This window comes from Clinocottus analis, unplaced genomic scaffold (assembly GCF_023055335.1).
Source record: "Clinocottus analis isolate CAN_PGR_092001 unplaced genomic scaffold, fCliAna1.0.p SCAF_7, whole genome shotgun sequence".
NCBI lineage: Eukaryota > Metazoa > Chordata > Actinopteri > Perciformes > Cottidae > Clinocottus > Clinocottus analis.
This window is the reverse complement of record NW_027176229.1, coordinates 13,503,738-13,525,921: the sequence shown is the minus strand read 5'-3', so window position 1 is coordinate 13,525,921 and position 22,184 is coordinate 13,503,738. Positions and strand designations below refer to the sequence as shown.

Sequence of the window (22,184 nt, the reverse complement as noted above, 5' to 3'; positions counted from 1 at the left end):
TGAAAAACAGATTGCAGGACACAATGTAGGCCTATTTGTCTATTGCTTCAAAATGTTTAAATTGTGGGAACAAGTAAAATGTGGAGTGTGGAAAGGAGACTGAAATCTGTAAAATCACTAATCTTTTTCCATTTCAGAAGGTGCTTTCCTCTGTCATGCTGTAGCCTTCACACTGGGCTGCAGAAATGCACACACATTACAATCTTATCGAACATCCCTGCATTGCAAGGAAAAGTTAAATGTATTTATTGTTTTTCTTGAGTCAATAATGAAATGACTTCCCGAATTTAGCATTATTCCCTTCCACCAATTGCTTTCCAAATCAAACTGCAAAATTATGTTTCATATATTCTTATCTAATTTATGAAATGGTGGCTTGTAGCTTTATGCTCTCATTTTAGTAATGAAAAGTTGTATAAATTCACTTTATGCTGGATTTGTGACGACTCTAAAAGTGTGTGACTTTGATTAACAATCCGTGTTGGGTTAGGCAGCACATAAATGCACCGTCAATTCTGTATATGCAAACAAAAGCAGAAAGTTTGCATGCCCAGAAATGCACACACATCAACTGTAGACCTTTTTAGCTAAATTACCTGTCTTTTTGTTTTGATGTTGAAGGTTTTTTTCACTGACTTATTTGTAGTACTTGATTTCCGCCCAGGTATTAAAAAAGCATGTATAATCTCATCCGTTCAAATCGCCCCTCTCATCTTAATCTTATTTTCACAAATCAAATCTTCATCTCATCTCATCCCTCATCGCCCCACATTACATTCACCCTGTCTGATCTGTCTTCATTTATTTCCTCTCGTCACCCATCATATTGTGCCATCTTTTCCTCATTCTTCTATACCTCTAACTTAATTTCATACTAGACTAAACTCATACAGTATATCTTACATCTGTGATTGTACATGCATACAGCCGTGCCAACCACAAATGTATATCACTGACTAAAACTCGAGAAGATGATGCTATCGCTGTCAGTCATATTTACCCCTATTCTCCTCTGGAATGGAAAATCTAACAAATGACGAACAGAACCGTGGGTAAACATGCAACAACGGGACATAACTAATGTCTCTCACTGAATGTCAGACTTTATTTGGCAAAGTGAGATCCCATTGTATTATGTAACTGACCTGTAAGTGCTGTGATGAAACTTGCAGGATCCATTTCGATGAAGTCATTTATAGATGCTTTCTTTACCTCTTCAGCTAAGTGCATTGCATTGCACTATATGTAATGGATAAGACATATTTGATAATAACTTCAGTGGGGAAAAGTGTATGCTCATATGCTAAATCAATTTGAGACATCGTTCTGGATGATGCTCAGAAAAGCAGGTCTGGAACACCTCAGTAGTGGTGAGATGAAAAGCTTTGCAATAACAGCTGCCACTGAAACAGAATGCACTGTCGGCAGCACTGTTAAATATCAGAATAGCCCATCTGAAATGGCATGGTACTTTTGAATTAGACTACTATCAAGTGGACAAGTCATGGGACCACACTTGACCTTAGAGACAGTTTACTGTTATTACTCAGCAGACGGCATTCGTCATATGAATTTAAAGGTTTCCTTTCAAACCTTTAAGGCTGTAAGTCATTTTTGTGAATGAAGAATTCTCTACTCTAGCTCACACATCCCTTTGATAGGATACTGTTTTCCCTAGAGTACCCTGACTCAGCATGTTGAGTTGTGTGAAAATATATCCCTCATCAATCTCCAACTCTGCCAGTAGCATGCCTGTAAATTGGCCCCTTCTCATGAAAGGGAAACATAAGATGGACAAGCAGAGCCCGGTTACAGCTTCTGTTTACTGGCAAGGACACTGGGATAGCTGGACTGTGAAGGGACAGAACCTATAGCCCACTGGGAGAAAAGCATGAGGCCAAAATGATGCTGGTCAGACCATAGATAAGAAATCCTATCAAGGAGTCTGTAATGTGCACAGCCAGGATAATAAAACGGGGTGACTGCGATGGTGACATGGTAGCAAAACAAGCAGATTGTGATGTAAGCTCGTTGTGGTGCTGGTCACAGAGGCACACGCTGTCTGGTATTGGTTGTAGTCATATGGCCCATACAGTCCTTTTTAAATGCTACTGGAGTGAGTAAGGAAAGCATTGGACCAGCACATTGATGGGTGCATCACATGACACGGGTCGTGAGCACGTCGTAGCACCACCATCACGAAACTTGACTTCTTTATTTCATTTTGTGACATTTTTGTGAAATTGTGCGAGAGATGCTTGCTACAAACAGATAATGTTCCATATGCATGTTTTTACTATATGGGTCTTTACTCACAGAATCACTTGCGTTTTCACTCAGCTGCTCCTCCTCTCCCACCAGCTCGGCCGGGTCCACCACCAGTTTCTCGAAGCACGCCGAGCCGAGCGAGGAGCTCTTCTGCTGGTACATGATCAGCTGGGACACGAGGAGTTTTGGGCTCTCATGTGCCGTCAACTCTGGTTTGCTCCCCGTGACTCCGGAGGCTGCGCCCAGGGAGTGCAGGGGGTGTCCGTCGCTGCTGGGGCCGGGGACCGCGTCGCTCCCATGGGACTTCTTGTCCCCTTCAAAAGGCGCCGGCGGAGAGCAGCACAGATTTGGCTGAGACGACGAAAACACCCGGTCCAAGTGTTTCTTTTTCCTCTTAAACATCCATAACCCCGATTCCTTTTTGCTGCCCTGCGCGCCCCCGCCACCACGACGCTCCGAGCCCAGTTTAGGACTCAGCCAAGGCTTGGTTTTCTCCTGGAAATTCTTCCACATCCTCCGCTGGTAGGACAGAGACTCTTGTCCTTTGGCGGTGCCCTCATCCTTAGGTGATTTTTGCTCCATGGTGCCTGTGCAGCAGCCAGCCAGCCTGAGCACACACTGAATGGTGGAAGAATGACAGTACAGTTAGGCTGCTTCAGCTCGGGAGCACTTTCACTGATGATCAGTTTAGAGCGCCAAGAAGAAGACGCACGGTGAGATGAAGGGGGTGTTAGTCTCCAACGAACCTTGCAGAATGCCTTTCAGGCAGCAGCACTGTGGATTCTGTGTGACACACTGTGCAGCACGCTTGTTAGACGGCAAGCATCATAGTCTCATCTGTTGAAGGTATGTGTCAGCTCAGTGGTGAAGTTAGGACACACGCAGCGGCTTCAGCAGGTCTTCCTGGAAATGCTTTGGTAAACGCTCCGCTTGGTTGTTGGTGGTCTTTGTGCCTCTGCTCTGCCCAACGTGCTTTACAAAAGTCAACTTGAACTTCCCCATTAATTGTTTTATTCAAATGAAGGACGAAGGCTGCACCGCGCCTCCCTCTGGCCAACCATGTCACTTGACTGGATAATCTGGAGGCTGGTGATTGCATAACGCAACCCCAAAATGCCTCGTGGAGATATTTAGAATTCAACTGTGGATCCTCTGTCACCCCCATCTGATGGTGCCTAATGATGTTCAGCCTCTAGAGTCACTTTCAAAACCGTGACCTTGGTAAATTATGTGTTTAGTGTGGATGTTGTTGCACTGTAGCTATATATCTGGATATCTTCTCTCTGTCAAAGAGGTCAGGCTGCAGTAAATGTTATCACCCACACACAGCAGCGAGCACGCAGTGCTCAACAGCCATCTCTCTTTTTGGATGCTGATTCTGCTGTGCATAACTCATTATTCCTCCCCCTCTGGCCCTGGCTTCATTGCTGCCCTGTCCCCTTAATTAACACTGTGCCCACTATCCTGTAAACAAACACACAGACAGTAACAGCAAGAGTGAATACCTCTCTCATCTAACTCCCTGTAGCACACACAAAAAGAAGAGGTCACAGAATGACCTTTTTTTTGCAAACAGGGATGCTGAAAATATACTTCTTAGGTGAATGGTAGAGCTGGTTGAACTTCATCCCACGACAAAGAGGAACGGAGAGTCCAAGGACTTGCATGCTACCTGCATGGACATGTATTCATGTGAAACACTTAACCTGGTATCACTTGTGATAGGAGTGGTGTTGAAGATGAGTGGCACTGACAAAGCTTTCTGTTTCGAGCTCTTGACCTCGAACCTCTAATAATGATCAAATGATAATCAGCCTTTAGTGTCGTGTAGTAATATATGGCAACACTGACCTCAATAGAAGAATACCTAATTTAACTTAACTTTTTTTTTATGACACATCTGTGACTAATTAGGATCTAAATCAAACATGAGGTGACAAGCCACTGACAAGTTATGGCTTTGGTTGATATTGCATTCAATGTACATACACCATTTTAATGACAACAGGCCCTGGCAGCAACACAAGGGACTGCTCTGAACCCCTCTCAGTTAAATACATGGTAATGTGAGCCAAACTATTCCTTTCAGCTACCATCAGCCCTTCTGGATAACTGATGAGTCTGTAGATATTCTGGAATCTAGTCCAGTGTGTGTTAATGTGCACACACACCTGTGCCCACACATACCTACACAGACACAGACAATTAAAAACTCATACTCTGTTCCACAGACTGCAACTGTAATGCAGCGGCAATACTAGACTATCGCACTGTATGATAATGTAGGTCAGGTCCTGGTTAAACGAAACATAATAAGGCAGTTTTCACTGAGTCATGCCTCTCATAATAGATTCAGTCAGAGAAAACCCCAGCGTTCAATGGATAACTAGTTATATTGTGTGAGATGAAACAGCCGATGGAAAGGATATGGAGCTCAACTGGCCAATATTCCCTTACCGCCTGGGCCCAGTCACAATCACGTATTCTCTTTTCAAGCTTCAGCCGGCTTCAGCCACAGTTGCGTATGACCTCTTGTGCTGGCCAATAAACAGGCCAAACTTGATCTGAATATGGATTTAAGTTACAATTAGAATGTAACGTGAAGATAATAATTTATGTTCGTTATCTGTAATAAACTAATGAAAACTCCAAACCATTCATAATTAAGGTATTTACTTCCACCCTGTTTAAGCTACCTCTAGTAAAAGGAGGTGCAATGTAAAAAAAAAAATACATCTAAGTAAAGTGATACAAATAAAGTGAAGAACTAACTTATGTCTACTAATGTTTACTAATGTTCACACTTAATATTCTAGTTTTCCGAGTTAAGCCGCTTCACCAAGTATACACAGTAATAATATCACATTACTGTGTTGGAAAATTCACACTGGCAGGCTGACACACCCCGCTCAAGGAGACCACAGTTACTATGTGACAACACAAACACATGAACTCAAAAGCTGGCCGCCAGAAGAAAAGCTCAGGCCTGTAAGTATTCTAAATTGTCGTAAACGAAAGGAACATATTATATGACCTTATATTGTTTTCATTGTGCCCAGATAGCACTAACAAATGTTTGTATTGATTTTAACAATTAACAATAATAAAATAATAATACATTTAACACTGCAGGAAGGTTGACAAAGCAGATTAGAAACTGCATTTGAGGAAAAACTATTGTATATCTCACCACAATATGTAATATGCTTTTTTTTTCTTTCTTTTAAGACAAGAAGAATGTCACACAGGTTAAAGTTACAGCCCTATCAGAACCCCACCAAGTAACTATTGTCATTGAATTACTCTCTTGCAGATGTATTGCTTCTTCTATTTTATTTCTATTTCATTATTCTTCTAATTTGAATGTTTTCTTCTAATGCTATTATAAACTTTAAGATCTCACAGCTTGTTTATCTGTCTCTGTTTACTTCCTGATTAAGGCCTGACCAGGTATTGGAGGGCGGTCTGAGCAGTCAGGAGAGGACACTGGCTGTGCTGCTGGAACAGGCCTGCAGGATTAAACGGGAGGTGGCAGCAGGTCTGCAGTCCGCCCATGGCTCCGTCCAGGTCCAGGCACTGTCCCGCAAGCTGCTCGAGAATCACATACTGATCATCACACGCATTGTCAAGCAGCTTAGCGTGGACATACAGGTATACAAGTGGGTAGATGGAAGGTCGTTCTATGGAAAATGTACAAATGCATGTATTTGTATTGTTTGTATTTGTATTGTATTGTATTGTTGCCATGAGTTCTGTTGCCTCTTTCGTCTAAAATATATTCTCATTATGTGAAGCAAGGCATTGTCCATGTGTGGACCCCCTTTTCTCACTACCCGTCTTGTCGTCTGTTCTTACTCCTTCTTTTTTTCTGCTTTCCTCTCCTCTCCTCTCTTTTGATGTGCAGCAGCACATGACGGGACACACACTCTCGTGCCCGCAAACTCACATCTGATTTGATTACACCTGATAGAATGGTGCAGCGCCTGAGCAACGCCTGCCCGGCTCCTCATCAACATCAGCTGTGGACATTTTGTCTGTTTAAGCAGAACATTAAAGATGTACACAGTATCTGTACACATAATGATAGTTTTAGAAGTATAGTTTATTTGTCCGCATCAAAAGGAGCGACAGAACGGGAATTGAAAAAAACAAACAAACAAAAGAACAAAGAACCTCCCATGCTACCTCTCCCTGGTGAGCTGGTAAAATAATTCATAGCCTCCCCAGGTGCATCCCAGTCCTGTACCTACCTACTCATTAAGTAATCTCCAGGTGCCATTACCTAATTAATAAACCAATAACCAATCTAAAGACTAGTAAGTAAGCGCACTACAAATAATTAAACAAAAAACTATTAAAATAAAAAACTATAAGAATGAAACAATATTACTTGTGAATAAAATATAAAATATAATATTCAATATTCAATACCTCCTAAAAATATGAATGCTTTGTTTGTACATTTTGTTTAATCTGTATCTTACTGCTGATTGACATACACCAGAAATAGACAAACAGGCTGTCTTTGTTCTGAGCAGGCACTGAAGAGACAGACCGCCCAGCGGGACTCCATCACCTCTGGAACCACAATGGCTGTTCAAAGCCTGGACCAGAAGAACGTGGCTGGCATTGGAGACCTGAGAGGCAGAGTAGCCAGGTATGCACAGCAGGTCAGATAATGTCTGCAAACACTAAGGTACAAACTGTTTAGAGTGTTAACAAACACAGTAATGTAACTACTGCCAAGTGTTAGCACATTAAAACTTTCATCCAAAGCAGTATTTGGAGGGATGTTACAATCATTTAGACCCATGTCTGGTGCACAAGTGATTTGACAGATTATCTTTTCTTTCCTTTTTATCTTATTTTCTCTTTCTTTAATGAAGTGCAATTGTATAGCCTGCGTCCTGTCTGACAGCTCTTCACAGTCTCACAACTTCTAAGTCGTTGTGGCATCGCCTCTGACACTCGCACGCACGCATACACACATATGCACACACTCATTATTTCCTTTTCACCACACTGAATTAATGTTCAGTATAGACTTGAACACAGCTGCTGATGGTCACTTATTCATTAGCTTATTAGATTGGATTGCTGACATCGTCATTAGATTGCATTAGGATTGTTTTTTGCAGTGTGGTGACCTCGGCTGAATTATTTTAAACATCACTGGCAATAATATGTGTTCTCATTGGACAGTAGATGGATGTTGTGAACATCTTATTTCACATCTGGCCTGCTTTCTCCGTGATGTTTAAGAAATCGATGGTGAAAGGGGATATTGCTTATTATTTAACAAACAGCTGATTTATGGTCCAATAAAAGCTGTAGAACAACCTCAGGCTAAATGACCTATTGTGTGTTAGTCCTAAATAATGTAGCAAGTTAATGATGAGCCGCAGCACCCCCAACACTGGGGGCAGAATTCTTCAGGAGGTCTTTCTCACTCTCAAAGTCCTCTTACTCTCATGAATCCATAACAGAGCCACTGATGTGACATGGCCTGGCCTTACAAGAGCATATATGTCCATTTTACTTGTGTATAACACAATTCAACCATAAATATTAACATAAACCATAAATATGACTCGAGAGGACTCAAAAGTGACTTAAGAGAGCTCCCCAAGTTATGAAAATATCAATTTTCATATCCCGAGCTTGATGCCACACATGATTGGCACACCTTTCTGGAAAGCTTACGACCTGCAGAATCTACCAATTGCCAAATATACTGCCAGACAAAGCCTCAGCAAGACACACCAACCACATTCCAGTCAAACAACTAAAGTATGACTTGCTTAAGGATGAAACAATATTCCACACAGAGCCCTTTTGTTGTGGAACCTGAGGTGTCCAAGATGTTTGCCTTCAGCAAACCTAAACCTACGTTTCATGAAATCTGCACTCAATGAATTACTAAAATTATTTAATTTTACTTAACCAAAGTCACACTTTTTAGAAATACAGTTAACACAGTACTATTTTATAGTAGAAAAAAAATCAATAAAAAGGGAAAATACATCCTTAAAGTATTTGTTCTGCTATATTAACCTCAAACTAGACTCAAACGTGTTTTCTGTATATTATACCTTTATAAAATTATTCAAATAGACCTTGTGGTTGAGGAAATATATGTGTATTTGTTGTTGTATGGTATGCAAACCACCCGAAATAGCTGGGGCTTAACTGGAGTTAAAAAGGGGGCCAGTGGTTTTTAAAGTTATATTTATGGAAACACTTTAATGGTCTGAAGGGAAATAACCCTCATTTCACCCTGGGCATATCCAAAATTAGTTGTTAGCTTTAGTTGTTGAGCTTGCGTTTTACAAATATTATATTGATATAAACACAGTATTCCTGCTAGAGAAGGGGAGTGAGAGTTTGTACTGGTTCAGTGACGGCATCTTAAATTTAGCACAGGAAGGAACAGAGCTACAAAGTTGACAATAAAGATCATCATATTATATAAACTGACCAGAAAAAAAGTTGATATAACGTGTGGCATGAGAGGCTGTAAAGTAGTTTTTTCACAACCTGCTGGTTGTATTTGATGATACATTTCATGTTTTGCCTGTGTTTCCACTAGTATTTCATCATTACAGTCAAACGTATCCACTGACTCGTTCAAATGTGCTAAGTGAGCATTCAAATGATGAAAGAGTACTGCTTAGGATTCAGCACAGCCTTCTCCTGGATGCCATCAGCTTGCCTTGGAAATTACTTATACTGTCTGTCTGCTCTTTGTCCAATCTGGCCGTTTATCTACTGTCTGAACAGATTGTGCTTCAGAAAGCACCTTCTCCCTGTTGTTTCCAGTCTTTAGTCTATCCTGATTTAACAATTTCATTTTTCCCGTAATCCTTTAACTCCCTCCCATTTAAGTATCCTCATTCAGTGGTGCCTCTCTGCTTACCATGTCAGGTGCGATGTCAGCATCGCCACGCTGAGCGCTGACATGAGCCATGCGGAGCGGCGGGGGATTAGACTGCAGCAGGAAGTGGCAGAGCTCAAGTCAGCCACGGATGCACAACTCAAAGAGCTGCACGTCAAGGTGAGCGACTGTGCGCAAATGCTGACGAAGAGTAAGGCAGCACATTAAACCACACTTTATACAAAGTATCTAAACACCAGAGCCAAAAAAATCTTCATAGTCTTTAAAAGTTCATTATTTGATACATACTTGGACATCAAATCATTCTTCATCCGTGTAAAGCTCAAGACGGAACTGCTGCAGGAGGAAACATTTCAATATTTGCAATATTGCAAAACTTAAATGGTGAATTGCATATTTGTAACCATAATAATGTCCCATGGATCGATATGACGTTAGTTTTTCATAGATTTATGATGCTGAGAAAATGAATTTAATGAAGTTGGTTATCCCAGCTCTTTTTCTAGCACCACCAGCAGATTGACAATTCAACTTTAGGATGAATGACCATGAAATTTTGGACAAACATTCATGGTTCCTAGAGGGTGATTCCTAATGATTTTAGTGATCTCCTGACTTTTCATGAGTTTGAGATTTGTGTTTTTGAGTGAAATGGCTCAACAACTGCTGGATGGATTGCCATCAAAGCTTTGGTCTGACTTCATCGATTGCTTCACTTGTCATTATTCACTCGTTCAATTTGCCCAATAGTTTAGATTATGTAAAAATATCTGCACAAGCATGGGTTTACTTGGGTTTATTGCTAATTAGAAAGTGTTAGCACTAAATTAAAATGATAAACACGTTAGAACATTATATATTGTACCTGTTAAACGTCAGCATGTTAGCATTATACATTATACCTGTTTAACACCAGCATGTTAGCATTATACATTATACCTGTTTAACACCAGCATGTTAGCATTATACATTAAACCTGTTTAACACCAGCATGTTAGTATTATATGTTATACCTATTAAATGTCAGCATGTTAGTATTATATATTATACCTGTTAAATCGTCAGCATGTTAGGCTAGCGTTATCATTTTGAGTATTCCGGCAGTAGCATTGTGCGAAAAGCCCTGCTTTACCTACGTACAGACTTAAAGACACATCTGCATTGTTTAATGTTTAATCTTTTTTTCCATATTTATTAAATTATGCCAAATTACACTAAGTAGCAAAGTCTTCAACCCAAACCTAGTCCTTACCTTACTATCATGAGATGGTGTTGAATACTCCGGTCTCAAATTAAAGGAATTATATTCTTGTTTGTTAATTTATTTAGGTTTAAAGGGCGTTCAAATGGATTTAAATGCAGCTTGCATAAAGGACATAATAATCTGGCAGTATACACAGGGGTTGTTTGCTGTTTACTCTCAAGAGGATGGCTGACTGTTCGGCAGGTGAGTTGGAGTTTACTGCCGCTTAGTGAACCTGGCCTTATCAATTGAAGTCAGGGGGCGCAACCACAGACGCTGAAATGAGAAATATTATGTAAAATTCATTCAAATGGGGATTTACAGGTCTTTCCATAAACAGCTTTTACTGCACTTTTGGGTCCCATTTTCTTTACAAGCTAAATATAATACAAAGTACAAAAGCACTGGATCAGGACAAATGTTACAATACTCTCCATCACTTTACTAAATCCAAAGCCGACCACAACTGCCCTCAACCACACTCTCCTTACATTGAGCCTGCACTCAGTTATGTTGGTGGCGCAGGGGTGTAAGTCATTGTGATGGCAGCACATTAGCTGTGAAGCAGAGGTCAAGCATGTGTCATAAAGATAATTGAAAAAGCAGAGAAAGTGGGCCACCACTGTTACTCCCAGTCCTTGCTATCCACAGGAGTAGTGGAGCAGCAGTTTAATCAGCTCGAGTCAGCAAAAACCGTAGTGTAAAGGTCAGATCATGGAGCCGGCACCACAAGATGCAATGTCACATAACAGCATATGTTTGTGTGTTTTCTTTTTCCAGCTTCATCATGACCTGTGGAGACTGGAGGCCTCAATGGCAGAGCATTTCCAGGATCAAAAGATCTCTATTGCAGATCTGCATACACAAGTTAAACTACTAGAAACCAGGTAATTAGGCCATTAGTTCAAGAGGAAGCACAATCCCAAAACCCCTAGGTTTAAATGCTATGTCATGTATTAGTTTGATTTATTATTTTTGTTTCCTCTCAAGGGCTGACCTCGGTGCTCAGTGGTGCACCGAACTCACAACTGATACTGCACAGCAACACATCCTATCTTGTAATGCTCATTATTTGTGCAGGAATTCAGGATTTACCTGATTATCAAACATATATGTTGCAAAGTGTGTATTATAATTTAAACATGAGGATATTTTTTTCTACAATAATTGGATTAGTGTTCTTGTAAAAATGCTCTGTCAGACACATATGTAGACGTAAGTTATAATTTTACATGTCTTTAAACATGAGTTTGCAATGGTTTTTTTGTATTTCTATATATTCTCCTGACTTTACTTTTTTGAAGACTATACTGTTTTTCAGTTTGCTGTTTGCGGTGGCTAATTTGCCTTTCAGCAGTACTCTGCAAGAAATAATTTATGTTCCCTTTTTCATTCTGCCCAGACTCATGTATAATAGTCTATTAATTACTAATTAATTTATCCAATACCATACCAGTCAGTCCAAACTCTCTGTAGTTGGGCATTTCAGACCCATGACCATCTCATCTTTTGTTACTAGAGGATGAGAAGATGCTTGTTAAGTTGATTTATCAATCCATTTCACAAATGTACTCAATTGGCAACAATATGCAAAATTAGTCGTATAGTTTTACTATGGTGGACATGGTACAGATATATTATATCTGTAATGAAAACAGGGTCACTGATCATGTAAAAATAGATGTAAGCAACTTTGTCTGTGTTTCTGAGCCATAGAGAATATTAACCAAAAAGGTACATACCAATATTATATCCAACTATCCAAGGATTTCCTTGTTTATTCACTCTCCAAACCTGCTTTGTCTTTTGCGTTGCCAATTTATTGTCAAAGCAAACAGCTTAGTCCACAGATTTTGCATCCTCCTGGCTTTTTGTTAAACATCAAAGTAAAACCTTATCAGCTCTCTGACCACCTAGTTTATTTACGAGATAATTAGTCACAACTAAAACTCCCAATTTTGTTCAAGGCAACTTAAGCACAGTATTCAGTGCCTTAAAACCACAAACAACTTGAAAAACCCTGCTCAGTTGCACACCGTTACTTCTCACAGTTAGTGCCATTGAGAAACAAATCACACATGCTTGAAGTTTCAGATAAGCTCAAGAACACAACAACCGCAATCACATGTCGGCACACTGACCATTTTATATTAGGGAAATGATTAACCTTCATGGAGACAAGTAGATTCTGAAAGCTCATCTAACATGGCCAAATCAGCTGTCCGGTTGTCTACGAGGCCTGGCCAAACAACTGTCAACATTAACCAGATTAGCCTGCCAGCGCAGAGTTATAAATGAGGTGTCTCTGTTGCAGCATGTCTGATTAGATACAAGACTTTGTAGCAGGAGGAGTCAGATTTGTATTGCAGGCAAACAGACACACACACACGTGGCCCTGTCATTTGCCTCATTGATTTTTCTCTAAGATCAAATCCCTTGTATTTGAGGAAATAAAGCAAATTGATTTGAGCTTCCAATATGTTTAATATATAAAAGAAAATGTTGATGAGACACTGCCTATCGTGTGTTATGTTACAATACAGCCCACATCATATATCACTCAGTGTGTTTAAGGTTGCAGCTTTCAACTGAGACATTTTAACAGTGTTGTCCCAATGGGCTTATGTGAGTAATGTTAGATACATACAGTTATATAAATGGCAACACAGTCCAATATCACAGGGAGCAGGAGATTTGTTTTGGTCCACCTAACAAACAGAGCTACAAAAAGGCCATAAGATCAACCCAAGTGTTTCTTAAGTGTTCATGCAGCATCCTTCCACCACAAGAATGTGGGTTTGTGTGTCTCTATGCCGAAATAGCAGCAGCATTCAACCTCAAAGTAACCGTGTTCTGCTGCGCATCAACCACCATCAACAAGAGAGGGAGGGGAGGTAAAGTATTGGTTATGGAACAGATAAATTCTTATTCCCAAGCCAAGCACCAAGTAGTGCCAAGTAGGAGCTCTATATGACGGCATTGCAGAGGCTTCCAGCAAACCAGATATACTCTGTATACATTTAAAAGACATTAAAAAACTTACCTAATATACTAATGGAATTTTCAGTGTCTAGTTTGAAGAAAAAAAATGCAATTTTCATCTGTGACTGCATTTTCAAACGTAAAGCCGGCAGCATTTGTCTTCTTTCTGTTGCTGATGGCTTTGCAGGATGTCAGGAGACCTGAAGGAAGCCAAGGAGCAGGCAGATTCGCTGAGGAAGCGGACAGAACAACAGTTCAACAGCTTGGCCCAGACTCATGCGGAAAGCAGCCAGCAGCACCGCACACAACTGCAGGACAAAATGGTAACATAGCGTCAGATCGTTATCATCAGTTTTACCAACAGCTCATGCAATTTTGTTCACAATATCACCATTCAGTTAATATGCAGGCCATATGCAGACATGGCATGTCTGCATTCTGTATCTTTGCCTCTTTTGCCTTTGCATGCCTCTACATTTGAAATAACCATGATACCTGTGACATGATGACTGACAAACAGTTACAGAAATCAAAAGTTATATGGTTATGACTTTTGAAAGCTTTCGCAACGCCTTCTGACTGCAAATTATCTTTTAGTTAAGCAGTGCAGATAATTACAAAGCTCTGCTTAGGTTAAAAGCATGCAAAAATGCTGATGAAGATCATATTGCAAAAATAATTGACCTCTCAAAGCTCCCGCTATGTTTGGCTGAAGCCACACTTAATTGGTTCCGCTCTGACCTTACAGACCGTTGTTGCTACTCAGACCAACCAGTTTCCTATCCACCCAGGCTCGCTGACTTTTCTTTAGGCTTACTTTGATGCTTTACAACTATCACTTCTTAGTCACAGACTAGTTTTAAATGCAGACCCAGTACATGGTAGATTACACCTCCATCAGTGACACCAACTTTCCTAACATTCAAACTTTAAGTGTCATTCACGCTACTTTTGTTGAGTTTTATAAATATTTAGGAATTTGGCTTGATAGTGGACTGTTAATGAGAGATTCATATTCAACATTTGACTCAAAAATAAAAAGTAAAAACTAACTTCCTGTATAGAATTAAATAATGTCAACCTTCTGTTTCTGTTCTTGACTGAGCTATTCTGTACTGTGATGCAGCCCGATCAACAAACACTGTTAAACCCACAGTATCATTGTACATGACACTTTATCACTAATGACACATCTTAGACTCATCATTGTTCTCTGTATCACAGGGTTGGATGGACTTCCTTCCAGCTGTACTGCTGTACAACTACATCACATCTCTTCTCTCATTTATTGATATAGTATTAACAGTACACGATCCAGAAAATACTTAACCTTATAGATATCCTTTGTGGTTTCAAGTACTATGATCATTTAACTAAATATACTTTTTTATTTATACTACTTGTTTTTTCATTAAGTATGTGTCTCTTGTGTGCACTTTATTTGTCTGCTGCTGTAATATTGCAATTACCCAACCGGGCAACTAATAAAGGAATATCTTATCTTATATTACTACTAAATTAAAGGACTGTTCTCGTATAACTCTGATGCAGTGCTGCGCGTTTGAAAACTGTGTTGTGTGTTCTGTATTTAGTTAGAGGCAGAGTCTCGATCAGCTGTCCGGCTACGAGCTCTGGAGGCCCGTGTGGAGCAGTTTGAGGCCCAGCAGTATCAGATCGACCGCAGTCGGGCCGATCAGCTGAAGCGCTCTGAAACCATGCTACGTAAAAGAGAGACCTCAGTGGAGAGCAGCCTTCGTTGTGAGCTGCAGCTGCTCAAACAGGAATACCACAAAGGTAAGTGATAACTGCCGATAACATGCTGTCATTAGAGAGTAAACACACACACATAGTCCATTTATGCATGTCAAGGGGAAATACACATGCAGAAAAGCTTCACAAAAGAGTCAGAAAAAGATACTGTTTAGAATTTGTCATTAGTTGAAGTGACATGACTAATATATATTTATATGAGGAATATTAGCTCCAAATCGTATAAGCAAATACATTTGGATTTTTAGCCAGATTAAATTAGACACAAGTGAGCAACAGCTGCTTTAACCTACCATGAAGCTAATAGGTCATACATAGTCAGCCCGGTACCGCAGCTTCACTCGGCATCAAGCTGCTGTTGACATCCATCCCCATTTCACTGCCAATTGAAAGCTCATTTACTGGGAGCTCTGGCGCAAAGGTGCAGAGGCTTCCTTCAGTAAATAAAAGCAGAAGTGAACTGCGCTATGAATCATCGCTCATCCACCGCTCTGTGTAAGAGAGCCATCCATCCATTGCTCTATTTTAAGTATAGGATGGAACGATGGCAGGAGATGGTATTAGAGGGGAAAAGAGCAATACATATTTGATGAATCTTGTGAATATTCGTGGCAAGACAGGCATTGAGTCAGAAAAAGAAGAAGAGATTTCATATCACATCATTGTAGTAAAACGTTTATTCCTTCACCTCAGACACCTGCATACATCATGTAGAAATATTTCCATTTCCGGCAGTATGCTCTTAACTACCAATGAAGTCATGATTTCTGATTGTTAAATAACTTTAACCAGAAATCCGAAACAGAGATCGGTAGGGCATTAGTAAAATGTTTCCTCTGTACACCATACACCCTGCTTCTCTTTGGAACAGGGTTCCTGGCTGTGCACGACGCTATTGACTCCCTGAGGCAGATAGGTGACATCAAATCCCGCCTTACCAAGGAGAAGCTTCAGAAGGATATCAGGGATGTCTGCAGCAAGCTGGTTCAATAACTTTTGACATAATTAACTGGAGAGGAATTCCTTGTTCCTGTCACGCCAAAAAAAATCAAACTCTTTTCAAATCAAAAAACATGCAGTTTCTGTTTCATCACTGGATTTGTTCATAGCATATTCTATGAGCCCACAACTATACTTAACTCAATAACTCTTTGAAAATCACAAACTTCCTGTGTGTTAAGATTATGAGAATGGAATGTAAATGCTTCTTTTATTTTTAACAAATAAAAATGTAATAATACATATTAAATGTTATTGTGTTATTATTCATATATTTATTATACATACACGTGTACACACAATGTGATTATAAAAGAAGGTAGGAATAGAAGTGCCTGTATCATCGCATGGCCATAGAATACACCCTGAAATACCCTGTAAATCAATGTTGAAATACTTTTATAAACTGGTAATATTGTCGACTGTAGAACATTTCGTTGATAGACAGACAAAACACCTTGCCGAAACCCGGGATCGAACCAGGGACCTTTAGATCTTCAGTCTAACGCTCTCCCAACTGAGCTATTTCGGCGTGACTTCCTATAACGTTGATTACCTCAAACCAATACCGATATACATATTTATAAACACACATTCTAGAATACTGTAACTTGTCTATTATTGAAACCATTTTACTCGTAGGTTTGTAGAGACAAAGTCAAGTGTTAAGAATTGTAGTTTCTCTCTTTTTTTATTTCTTCAATACTTTCTTCATTTAGTTTGTAAATTAACTTCATTTTGTTTTAAAGATCCAGACAGAGAAACCACTGGATTGTCATAGGTCCGTGTACGTCTTGTTCGTTGGTTTTTTCGGTCATACCTGCCGATCAGCGCTTCACTGCTGTTAAGCGACCACGAGGATAACTTCGGTAAATGAAACCTACACGAAACAGAAAGTAAAACTTACCGAGTTGACAGAGAAAGGAACTGCTCACTGACGGTAAGGTCTCAATGTTTTACCGTTTAAATGCCCTCTATTTTTCTTATTTTATAAAAAATAATGTCAATGAAATAACCACGTTATAGTCATGATAAAGTATAAGAAAGTCACAGCCCCACTAGGAGCGTTAAAACGTTGAAATAAAGTGGAATGGATCTTATGGAGAAAAAAAAAGGAACAGTAACAGAATAAGAGGGCACTGAAACTAGCAAGGCTATCAAGATTCAAGTTAGCAACATTTATTGAGACAACAAAGCATCAATGTACAAGATGAACAGACTTCTGAGCAAAAATGTCACTCAAATCCGTAGCCTATAAATTTAAAGCAAAAAAAATATTCAAGGTAAGGCACGTTTATGTGCAAAGCACCTCTCAACAATAAGGAAGTGCTTTAATTAAAACATGAATAGGCATGAAGACAACTGAGCCTTCCTGCTGTGTTCGGGTCAAATCAGACCACTTTTGAACGCACACATTTTTAGAAGGTGGATTTTTTTCAAAAGAAGGCATTTTTCATGCATGTTTTCTGAATGCTAGAATTCACAAAACAAATCTAGCCAGCAGATTAAGTACTTTTAGAACCTGAAATATAAAACAACGTCTACTATTACAGAGCCTGTGTGTAATGTAATAAAGGAACATGTCGTTCAGTACAACAGTGTGACTCTTTGATGGTTTCAAAAATGACTGTGAAAATGTGAAAATAGTTCTGTAATTTCAATGAATTATATGTATATTCACAGCAGTTATTCATATAAACCACCAGTTTGATACCTTGTTTACATCTTAAAAAGGTGGTAAATAACATTTGGTGATGATTATTGTTTTTTTATTTTAATGTAAGACACTAGCTTTACTTGTCTCTGTTAAGTAAATGTTACATCTTGGTTGGTTGCTCTTAATTGTGTCCCAACATAATGCCACATTTCTGTATTTGTTTCTCTCCACTCTAGAACTTTTCGGCCTTAAGACAACTCCATCATCAGCCATATTTTCTAAATCAGGATGTCAGTGCAGTTCTCTGGCTGGGAGGTGGTTGACGACGGTGCTTCTTTTCCTGGTGTGGTGCTGGAGGCATCCCAAAAACCACAAAACCAGGGTGTATACACCATGTTCCATGGGACTAATATTGCCAGTGCAAGGCTCATCCTTGCCAATGGTTTTAAGCAGTCCTTAGCTGGCATGCTGGGAAGGGGCGTGTACGTCAGTCGTGACAAGAAAAAGGCGGCTCATTATCCATTAAACAGTAACGACACAGACCGCGTGATCTTTGAGTTGCGTGTGCGTGTTGGCCGTGTGAAGCGTATTGACAAGGACAACCATCCCATGCAGTACACCTGGCACACAAATGGCTACGACACTGCCTGGGTGCCCCCCAAGTGTGGCCTCAGGGCTGTACGCAGTGGCCTAGAGGAGGATTGTGTGTTTGACCCTAAGAGAGTGAAGGTGGTGGCTATTGCAAAGGCACCAAACCATGTACAGAATGAACTTCAACAGCTTCTCTCAAAAACGTCCACAAAACCGGGACAAGGGAGCGATGGTGCTGCACATGTGTGTTCGATGTGTAAGAGAAAGACCCAGCAGGGTTCTCCACACATCAAACAACAGTGCTGGCAGTGTGGGCAAAACATCTGCATTCTCTTGGCCAAGCATGTCTGTCCGGCCAAACCCTGACGTGGGTGAAGCACATTGATGTAGATTAGAAAGACAATTCTAAATTCAGGATGTTAGCATACTTTGGTTTTCTTACGTAAAACAATACCTGTAAGAGGTGCAACATGTTTAATGCTACTGGAGATGTTTTGGGGACCTTTGTAAATTATCTACAATAATTTACACTTTGTAGTGAGCCATAGCTCTTATTTCTACTACACAATCTGTATACACTTTGATTTGCATGCATTATGTTGGAGTGCAATGCAAAAGAAATTTCATCGTTAAATCAATTTTGAAAAATGTAGAGTGCAAGAAATATGTATAAGTGAAAGAAGTAAAGCCAATAAACATCATTGCTATTATCAGACCCATGATGTATTTATGTTTGTTTATATGATTCCATATTTAGTGAATTGAATCAGAAAACCTCAGCTTTCAGATGAAGTCCTAGTTTCACAATTACATACTTTTGCCGTTACAAAACTCTGCATATGCAAGACTAATAAACAGTTGAAAGGAATAAAACATGCATTTTTACAAATGTTAAATGGACATGCAATACAGATGAGACAATATATTGAAAATCAAAGCTGTGCTGCAAGCAGTTATAGTAACAAGTGGGACTGTATTTAGTTTTTTAGACAGACATGAAAGGTGCAATGTGAAGTATATATATTTTTTTCCTCAGCTGGAATACTAAATGCCCACAAATTTTCCTTGAAGAAGAATATGCACCAACATCCTCTGAGATAATTGAGCTTGAGAAGGCTATATTTAGACTCTGGGCTGGGCCTCTATTCAAGACAGAGCCTCAATATAAGGTATAATGGGCTACTAAAGCAGCAACCACCAAAGGTGCTTAACATTAGAGGAAATGTTTTAGAGTTTAGAAACCTGACTCCTGCTCTATCAATGCAAACGTGAAGGAAAATTGATGTAGTTAAAAAACTACAATGGCCAGTACGGGGGTCGAACCCGCGACCTTGGCGTTATTAGCACCACGCTCTAACCAACTGAGCTAACCGGCCAGTGATCGGGCAGGAACAATCTACCAATACACGACCGATAAGGAAGAGATTTGCTTATGTACGGAACAGAAAGTAAAAGTTATTGAAGCCATACAGAACAGACGACTTCTCGTTGACGGTAAATTAACTTCAACGACATTATAACTCATTAGATTTGACGCTAACGTTGAACATGAACAGTACGATACTTTTAACTTTAATACTATTAAAATGTTAATACAAAAGCCATTTAACCATTTCTCACTAATTTACACTGTAAATACGTAAATTAGCTGAGTACGAATTTGGTGGGATTTCTGCAAATGTAAGTGATAATCGTTCAGTTCACGTTAACGTAATAGTTGGTGTTATTACGCCTTACTTCCACCACATTCATTTTATTATAATTAGCGATAGTCTACATAACTTAAAGGGTTAACTCGTACTAGGATAAGAAAATGGCATCCGAATAGTATTTCAATAAAGTCACGAGTGTTGGTACCTGTGACGATAGAGTATCAAACATGAAAGACGTCTGACAGGTGCTGTGAGTATTGGGCCAACATATAGACGCTACAATGTCTGCTGTCACAGCTATCAAAAAGTGTGACCCTGTGTCTAATGATGAAGGCGAGTTTTGGTAACAGCTGCTTTCAAATATATATGTGCCCTGCGATGGACTGGCGACTTGTCAAGGGTGGACCCTGCTTCCGCCCAATGTCAGCTGGGATCGGCTCCTGAGCCCCACGACCCAAAATAGCATACGCGTTTCGTATACGTAAACGGTTCAGATAATATTACGGAATGGTTCAGATACTAATATGGAATGGTTCAGATACTAATATGGAATGGTTCATATACTATTATGGAATGGAATGGTTCAGATAATATTGTAACCGAAGGTTCTTCCTGCACTTACTGTATGATCATAAGAAAATAACAACACGAGGATCGTTCGTTCAGCCAAGCCGGCAACTACTTTATTAACGTCTTTCCCTTCTTTCACCACAAACATTTCTCGGCGCCTTTCGTTCAGTTTTCCGCCTTCAAAATAAAAGCCCCGGAAACACACTTGAAGACTGCTTCATATAGCACTGCCCAACTACTCAATACAATACCTTACAATATTATGGAATGAACTGGTTCAAATAATATTATGGAATAGACTGGTTCAGATAATATTATGGAATGGTTCAGATAATATAATGGAATGGTTCGGATAATGGCATGGAATTAATTGAATGCTTATAGCAAAAATGTTGCTGAAATTCCTTATAGTGCATAGAACGTAATGGGTCACAAAATTTAGTGAAGCAATGTGCAGCAATGTACACCCATCATTAATGTTGCAATGTGTCCTAAGAAATGTGAGCTACATCCATTATGTTTGTAAATACTGCTTATGAAAAGCAAAACCCAATCACTACCAGATCTGTTATGTGATATTTTTGTCTGAATTCCTCACAGGACAGCTATACAGCAACCCTTGTTGAATCAAAATGTCACTGCTGTTCTTTGGCTGGGAAGTGACCTATGATGACGACTCTCCTCGGGTGGAGCTGGGGGCGTCTCAGGAGCCCAAAGACAGTGGCGTCTACACCATGTACCATGGGACCTGCGTTGCCAATGCACGGCTCATCATTGCCAATGGCTTTCAACAGTCACAAGGTGGCATGTTGGGAAAGGGAGTGTATGTCAGTCGTGATAAGAAAAAAGCAGAACGTTATCCATTGAAAAAGGACTCTTCAGACCGTGTGGTCTTTGAGTTACGTGTGCGTGTTGGTCGTGTCAAGCGCATTGACAAGGACAACCATCCCATGCAGTACACCTGGAGCACACAGGGCTATGACACTGCCTGGGTGCCGCCCAACTGTGGAATGAAAGCTGTGCCCAGTGGCCTAGAGGAGGATTGTGTGTTTGACCCCAAAAAAGTGAAGGTTGTGGGCATTGCAGTGGCACCAAACACCATACTGTCCGAGCTTCAGCAGCTTGTAGCTAATGCTCTAAGAAATCCTGACAGAGGAAATGGGGATGCAACATCACATCTCGGTGGTGCTGTTGATGTGTGTTCACTGTGCAGGAGGAAGACACAGCAGGGTTCTACACACATCAAGCATCCATGTTGGGGCTGTGGGCAAAACATTTGTACTCTCATGACAAAGCATGTCTGCTATGTTAGCAACTGAGAACAGAGTAAGGGCCTAAAAAGCAGTGCTGTTGAGAAACAGAATAAGGATCCATGCCTGTATGGCATTTCTAAAGAGGTGGAGGAATGGAATGAAAATCAAAGCTGATCAAAGAGTAAAACTTCACAACAACTGTAATCATACTTTTGAAACTATACTCATGTTTTACTTGCCCTTCTGTTACTTTCTTCTCCTTTTCACAATTATTGATTAACTATCAATAATTCACTGTAGTTGG

General features: G+C 40.0%; 3 protein-coding genes and 2 non-coding genes across 11 annotated transcripts in view; 2 read left to right on the top strand and 3 right to left on the bottom strand.

Moving 5' to 3' along the window:
* The window catches only part of mctp1a (multiple C2 domains, transmembrane 1a), a 120,118-nt gene extending 116,877 nt beyond the window's left edge, over positions 1–3,241 (bottom strand). For 5 of the 6 annotated variants that reach the window (XM_068566543.1, XM_068566546.1, XM_068566545.1 and 2 more), the window contains exon 1: positions 2,317–3,240. In XM_068566543.1, the coding sequence (XP_068422644.1) occupies positions 2,317–2,850 (534 nt within the window). In that variant the 5' untranslated portion in view covers positions 2,851–3,240. Of the gene's footprint in view, positions 1–2,316 lie in introns of all 6 variants that reach the window. The other variant, XM_068566549.1, reaches the window with a different exon arrangement.
* On the top strand, positions 2,504–16,380 carry fam81b (family with sequence similarity 81 member B). 2 transcript variants are annotated; one of them, XM_068566551.1, is made up of 9 exons: positions 2,504–2,981; positions 5,497–5,549; positions 5,709–5,919; positions 6,807–6,925; positions 9,193–9,322; positions 11,187–11,293; positions 13,576–13,711; positions 14,981–15,182; positions 16,030–16,380. In XM_068566551.1, the coding sequence occupies exons 2-9, from the start codon at positions 5,506–5,508 to the stop codon at positions 16,149–16,151; spliced, it is 1,071 nt and encodes a 356-aa protein (XP_068422652.1). In that variant the 5' UTR covers positions 2,504–2,981; positions 5,497–5,505; the 3' UTR covers positions 16,152–16,380. The 2 variants fall into 2 exon arrangements, with proteins under 2 accessions (XP_068422652.1, XP_068422653.1); XM_068566552.1 differs by having other exon boundaries at positions 2,504–3,114.
* A 236-nt stretch (positions 16,381–16,616) lies between these two features.
* On the bottom strand, positions 16,617–16,689 carry trnaf-gaa (transfer RNA phenylalanine (anticodon GAA)). Its single transcript has one exon. It is a non-coding gene; the product is annotated as a tRNA-Phe (tRNA).
* A 341-nt stretch (positions 16,690–17,030) lies between these two features.
* LOC137805196 (uncharacterized) lies at positions 17,031–22,103 on the top strand. Its single transcript, XM_068605002.1, has 3 exons — positions 17,031–17,097; positions 18,051–18,759; positions 21,260–22,103. The coding sequence occupies exons 2-3, from the start codon at positions 18,103–18,105 to the stop codon at positions 21,944–21,946; spliced, it is 1,344 nt and encodes a 447-aa protein (XP_068461103.1). The 5' UTR covers positions 17,031–17,097; positions 18,051–18,102; the 3' UTR covers positions 21,947–22,103.
* Positions 19,708–19,781, bottom strand: trnai-aau (transfer RNA isoleucine (anticodon AAU)). Its single transcript has one exon. It is a non-coding gene; the product is annotated as a tRNA-Ile (tRNA).
* Positions 22,104–22,184: the final 81 nt, after the last annotated feature.

What these genes read in the sequence shown, in the direction of transcription:
- fam81b (XM_068566551.1), top strand. Translation starts at nt 5,506, where the DNA reads ATGTCACACAGGTTAAAGTTACAGCCCTATCAGAACCCCACCAA. An exon ending in GTTAAACTACTAGAAACCAG is followed by an intron (nt 11,294 to 13,575) that starts GTAATTAGGCCA and finishes ATGGCTTTGCAG; the next exon opens with GATGTCAGGAGACCTGAAGG. An exon ending in CACAACTGCAGGACAAAATG is followed by an intron (nt 13,712 to 14,980) that starts GTAACATAGCGT and finishes TTCTGTATTTAG; the next exon opens with TTAGAGGCAGAGTCTCGATC.
- LOC137805196 (XM_068605002.1), top strand. Translation starts at nt 18,103, where the DNA reads ATGTCAGTGCAGTTCTCTGGCTGGGAGGTGGTTGACGACGGTGCTTCT. An exon ending in TGGCCAAGCATGTCTGTCCG is followed by an intron (nt 18,760 to 21,259) that starts GCCAAACCCTGA and finishes TGTTGAATCAAA; the next exon opens with ATGTCACTGCTGTTCTTTGG.